Source organism: Phacochoerus africanus, chromosome 9 (genome assembly GCF_016906955.1).
Source record: "Phacochoerus africanus isolate WHEZ1 chromosome 9, ROS_Pafr_v1, whole genome shotgun sequence".
NCBI lineage: Eukaryota > Metazoa > Chordata > Mammalia > Artiodactyla > Suidae > Phacochoerus > Phacochoerus africanus.
This window is the reverse complement of record NC_062552.1, coordinates 80,626,199-80,632,778: the sequence shown is the minus strand read 5'-3', so window position 1 is coordinate 80,632,778 and position 6,580 is coordinate 80,626,199. Positions and strand designations below refer to the sequence as shown.

Genomic DNA, 6,580 nt, shown 5'->3' with positions numbered 1-6,580 from the left:
AAAGTTTCTAGGGGTACAATTACCATCTTACTGAGCTCTGGTAGTTATTAAATACCTAAATTTGAGCCTCAAGTGATCATGTGATCTAAGCTAGCTGTCTGTTGGGTTGCAGTGTTCTCAGGAGCTTTCTGGATGTGAACTCTCGAGTTGCTGGGAGCAGGGAGAGAAGAAAGAGATAGATCACTCTTGATTGGTAAGCAGCAGATTTAATAAGCAAGGAACTTACTCCAGAAGGCTTGTCCTGGGTGGCTGTGAGATGAGTAGATTTTAGCACCCACCCATCAAATCTTAAAACTTTATATAGAGACCTTAACTGGGTTTAGTCTTGTACACAGCACAGACCGCTTCAATACCACATTGCTATCTCAAGGATATGTCCTTGGGGCAGTTTCTAGTAGGGAAATTAAGTAGAACATGCACTGTAAAGACAGAGGAAGGGAAAAAAAGCCTCCAGCTCGTCAGGCAAAATGGTTGTCATGTCTTTTTGATGACTTCCTTCAACACAACCAGTATATCACTATTCAAGCCATTAAATGCAGGTACAAATAGAGCATTATATCATCAAGTGGAAATTGTACATAAGAGATCAGTCATAAGCAGGTCCAGAGGCATAAACAAGTTGCATTAGCTTATGGCTCAATTATTTCAACAACTACTACTGTCCAATTGACTTCTCCCTCTCAATATACATCTATGGCTACATAGAGAATTCCTTATAATCAGGGGACTGAAAATTTTAAATTTGGGCCTGAATATACAGTTGGTTTTGCATATGTTGACAGAAGCTATAAGTGAAAGTCTGTAGTTTTACATCCCCAATTTAATGAAATATTATTGTTAAATATGTTAGTTACAGTTAGTATTGTGATTATGACCCTAAAAAACAGTGATGAGGAGAAATTCTCCCATTCAGAAGAAATGCACACAGTCATTTGGTTTTCCACTTTGTTTGGCTAGAAGCTTAGATGTTTACTAATTCATGAAAAATTACTGATGGTTTGATTAGGTAGTCAGTGCTTATCACACATAGAATTGGAAGTCTGGTGGCAAAGAATTCCTGCGGAGGAATTCTGCTATTGGACCTCTCAGAATGGGCACAGATGATGTAAAATATGTGTTTCACATGAATTCTCACCTTAGGGTATCCACTACAGAGGAAACTTTAGAAATCAGTTCAACAGATCACATGTTCCGTGCACATTAACCTCTTTTCCCAGTCAACTCCAGTGCTTGCTAACTGAACTTTTATCCAAAATGACAAAGGTTGGAAATCAGGTGTTGTTAAACATTCCACTTGATCAAGAAAACATTTAATCAACAAAATAGCCATAGCAATGGGCTTTTTGGACATGGAATTTACAAGCTTAACATGTACCTGATCACCCACAAACAGCAGGTGGAATGCGTACAGTGTACTCCTTTATGGGTCCTTTGGGAGATGAGATCTTCATTCTCTGATTTTGAAATCAAGATACAGAAATAGTACTAAATCCTTGCACTGTTATACCTAATAACCCACTCACAAATTTTTGCTTCTGATCACTACCTCTTTAAATACTTCCACCAGAGTAGATTATATTTTCATTAAATTGGCTTCTGAAGTAGGATATCTTTTTGAAAGTTTCCAGTCCATTTGGTTGAAGGTTGCTTAGCATTTGGTTGTAAATTTGATGTTTTTATGAGAGAAGTTGAGCTCCAGTCCTTCTATTCCACCATCTTTATCCCATCTCTCTATTTTCATTAAATTGGGAATTAAGACTGACTAATGCTCATTTAAGTTTGGCTAGAGAATGGGTAAAACTATTCTCTGCATTAGTATCTTTGAGGATGATTATAGAAGAAACCAGTGATAATTAATGATAATTATCCTTTCTGATAAGTGTGTAAATAATAACCTTAGATAGCATAGCATTTTAGTCACTTAGAAAATGACTAAAATGTTTGAGTTGAAAACCTGTAATACTTGAATTTTATTGTGGCAAATTATACAAGACAATATAAACTGCATTTTTCATGCCTTTTCTACTTTCAGAATATTGGAAAACCCATGCAAATAGTACTTAACACATTTTCATTTTATAAGGATAGACAGAAGTAAAAAGATACTCAGTATTCTGGGTAGAAAAAAAGATGCTTAAAAAAAACACTGATGGCAATGCAGAAAAATGAATGGATATACCCATGAGAATGGAATGGGTTTGCCCACAAGAATAGACTGAAGCTACAGTAAGATAGAGACAGCCACACTGGTTGAGTTGTAGTACATTCAACTATCTCTGTGCAAACATGTCCTTGCTGATGTTTCTCTCATTCCCAATTTAGCAGTGCATGATCAAATCAGCTTGCAAATGATGCTGTTTCCAATAAGTTTTTATATTGTTACATTAATAATGATACTCTGGTATTTTATTCTTGGCATAATTTACTCTCACTTTCATTGTAGAAAATAATTTTCTGTTGTATTGTGTCATATAATAAATACATAGCTTTTGAAATCAAATTGATCTTTGAATCCATAAGTTAAGAACAAATGGTTTAATCTTGAGGTACTTTATGTTTTTGAATCTCATTTTCTTCTTTATAATTTGGGAATAGCAAATATTATCCATAATATACTGGCAAAGAGCAGGCATTCAAGGATGATACATTATTTTTGTTGAAATTGTTTTCATTTCTTTACTTTTAACTTGAAGTATTGTTGATTAAATGTTATTTTCAGTTGTGCAGCAAAATGATTCAGTTACATATGTGTATGTGTATATATAATATAGGCAATATATATGTTTATATATTATATAATGTTTTTTCAGATTATTTTCCATTATAGGTTATTATAAGATATTGAATATAATTCCCTGTACCATAGAGCAAATTCTTGATGCCTATCTACTTTATGCATAGTAGTTTGTATCTATTAGTCCCATACTCCTCATTTATCTCGTACACTCCATTTTCCCTTTGGTAACCATAAGTTGTGTTTTTGTTTTGTTTTTTTCTATGTCTATGAGTCTGTTTCTGTTTTGTATATAGATTTATTTCTATTATTTCTTTAGATTCTACACATAAGTGATAGCACATAATATTGTGTAGAATCACTTTCTCTGACTCAGTATGATTTTCTCTAGGTTCATCCATCTTGCTGAAAATATCAGTATTTCATTCTTTTTATGACTGAGTAACATTCCATTATATATATACATATCATATCTTCTTAAAGCAGTCATCTGTTGATGGGCACTTAGGTTGTTTCCATGTCTTGGTCTTGTAAGTAGTGTTGCTATGAACATAGGTTTGCATGCATCATCTCTAATTAGAGTTTTAATGTTTTCTGGATATATGCCCAGGAATGGGATTGCTGGATCATCTGGCAACTTTATTTTTGTTTTTAAAGAGAACTCCTTACTGTTTCCCATAGTGGCTGTACCCACTTACATTCCCATCAATAGTGTAGGAGCATTACCTTTTCTCCACACCCCTTTCCAGCATTTATTATTTGTAGACTTTTTGTTGATAGACATTCTGACCAATGTGAGGTGGTACCTCATTGTGATTTTGATTTTCATTTCTCTAATAAATAGTGATATTGAGAATTTTTATTTGCCTGTTGGCCATCTATATGTCTTTTTTGAATAAATGCCTGTTTAGATCTTCTTTTTTTAAAATTGATTTTATTTGTTTGTTTGTTTTGATATTGTGTTGCATGAGCTCTTTGTATATTTTGGATGTTAACCCCTTGTCATTCAGTTGTTTGCAAATATTTTCTCCCAGTCTGTGGGTTGTCTTTTCATGTCGTTTGTGTTTTCCTTTTCTGTGAAAAAGCTTTTAAGTTTAATTGGGCCTCATTTTTTTATTTTTGCTTTTATTCATTTTGCCTTGAGAGATTAATCTAACAAAATACTGCTGCTATTTATGCCTAAGAATGTTATGCCCATGCTCCCTTCTAGAAGTTTTATAGTGTCAGGTCTTATATTTAGGTCTTTAAACAATGTTTGAGTTTACTTTTATATGTAGTGTGGGAGAATATTCTAATTGTATTGATTTACATGTAACCGTCCAGATTTCCTAGCACCACTTGTTGACAAGACTGTCTTTTATTCATTGTATATTTTTACCTCCTTTTCATAAATAAATTAACCATAGGCATGTGGGTTTATTTCTGGGCTCTCTGTTCTGTTCTGTTGATCTATGTGTCTATTTTTGTGCCAATACCATACTGTTTTGATTGCTGTGGCTTTATAGTATTCTCTGAAGTCTAGAGGGGTTATGGCCTTCAGCTTTATTCTTTTTCCTCAGTATTACTTTGGCAATTCTTGATCTTTTGTGGTTCCATATAGATATTAGGATTATCTGTTCTAGTTCTGTGAAAAAATATCATGGATGTTTTACTAGAGATTGCATTAAATCTGTAGATTACTCTGGGTAATATGGCCATTTTAACAATATTAATTCTTCCAATCCAAGAGTATAGGGTCTTTCCATTCCTTTGACTCAGCTTCAGTTTCCTTTATCAGTGTTTTGTAGTTCTCAGCATATCAGTCTTTCACCTCCATGGTTATGTCTCTTTTCAGATATTTTTATTTTTAATACAATTTCAAAAGGGATTTTTTTTCAGCTTTCTCTTTCTGATATTTCATTGTTAGATAAGTACATTATGTTATAATTATTATTATGCCACTTTTTTCTATTTTGTTCCCACATTAAGTGAAATAAAAACTATATGTGCCATATTTTTATTTTAGGAATTTTATTGCAGATTCTTACAACTGAATTTCAATCTACTTAATTTATGATTCTAGAATAAATTTCATTTATAATTTGAAATTCTTAGGAATTTTTAATTAATGATAAAATATCACTTTAATACACTGTGATTAGTAAATGATCTGGGTATTTGAATGAAAAAATCAACCTTTATATATAAATTAAAATATATTTACTGAATGTTGATTATATATTAACTGGTTGGATTGCACATTCAAGAATTAATCAGATAAGTCATAGCCCCTGCCATTAATGAGTGTACATTTTGGGACTTCTATACAAATGGTTAATAATGATTCAAAGCATAAATATTATGTTTTTTTTTTACTTTTATTGAGTTAATGGAAACCAAGCACAGAATAACCTCTGCTGTTATTCAAACTTTCACTTTATTCCCTAGCTACTGTTCCACTGTTATTTCATTCTCTCTTTATTTTTCCCCCTACTTCTTTTCATTGATATTTGTATAGAGGGTTAAGTTAAATAATAATTCAGTTGCCTCTTGACAAGAGGTTAAGTGAAAGTTTTGACAGGAGGACTCAATGTCACAGAAACACTTTCCAAATGGAGTTAGATGTTTCAAGAGAAGTTTATCAAGCATTTCAGCTTCTCAGTTAATGTAGTTAAAGGCATAGGAAGACTGATTAGACAGTCTCTTCATAGTGTCTTTCATTAGTGTTGGAATGAAAGGGAAATATTTCAAGGTGTTCTGCTGGTTGATTAATAAATTTGAAATTCCTTGAATTATATTAGCCCTATTTTTGCATTTGGAGATAGCCATAACATGTAGATATAAATTGAGTGCCTAGAATTTTCACCTTATTTTATAAGGTCTATATATATTAAATATGAAGGGCCTATAGTGAGGTTTCTAGGCAGTAAATTTTTCCTTGGAATGCAAGTAGTAGCTTCTGAATCTCTTCACAGCATTTTTTATCTCTTTATTTCTTAGGGTATAAATGGCTGGATTTAGGAGAGGTGTAAAGACAGAGTAAAACACAGCAAGAAATTTGTCCACCCAGGTGATGCTGAGTGGCCACACGTAGATGAAGATGCAGGGCCCAAAGAAGAGCACCACCACTGTGATATGTGCAGTGCAGGTAGAGAGTGCCCTAGATACACCAGTTTTAGAGCTTCGACGAACAGTAAGAAGAATGTACGTGTAGGATATCAGCAACACTATGAAGCAGGTCATGGCTGGAACCCCACTGTCAGCATTCATTAATATTCCCAAGCTATGGGAATCTATGCAGGCAAGCTTGATGACCAGCGGTATATCACAGAAGAAGCTGTCAATTTCCCTGGGGCCACAAAAAGGCAATTGTATTATCACAGCCATTTGGCTTATGGCATGCACAAAGCCAATGGTCCAGGAAATCACCACAAGCCCAACGCACTTTTGCACATTCATAATGGTCAAATAGTGGAGAGGCTTGCAGATGGCCACATAGCGGTCATAGGCCATTACCACCAATAGCACCATCTCACCACCTCCAAAAAAATGTACAAAGAGGACCTGGCACATGCAGCCTCCAAAGGAAATAGTCTTTTTTTCTCTGACAAAATCTGTAATCATCTTAGGAGTAGTGATCGAACAAAGCCACATATCAACAAAGGACAGATTGGCCAGTAAGAAATACATAGGGGAGTGCAGATGGGTGTCAATGGTGATTAAGATCATGATGGTGATATTTCCAAATACAATGATCAGGAAAAGGATAGAAAATATCAGTAAGAGTAAGACCTGCATAGTCCATGACTGGCAAAGTCCCAGAAGCACAAATTCTGACACTACGGACAGATTTCCTGTATCCATTTA

General features: G+C 34.1%; 1 protein-coding gene across 1 annotated transcript; it reads right to left on the bottom strand.

Annotated features, from left to right (window-relative positions):
- Positions 1–5,632: 5,632 nt before the first annotated feature.
- LOC125136701 (olfactory receptor 4F4-like) lies at positions 5,633–6,580 on the bottom strand. The gene has a single exon (XM_047797507.1). The coding sequence runs from the start codon at positions 6,575–6,577 to the stop codon at positions 5,633–5,635; it is 945 nt and encodes a 314-aa protein (XP_047653463.1). The 5' UTR covers positions 6,578–6,580.

What these genes read in the sequence shown, in the direction of transcription:
- LOC125136701 (XM_047797507.1), bottom strand. Translation starts at nt 6,577, where the DNA reads ATGGATACAGGAAATCTGTCCGTAGTGTCAGAATTTGTGCTTCTGGGA.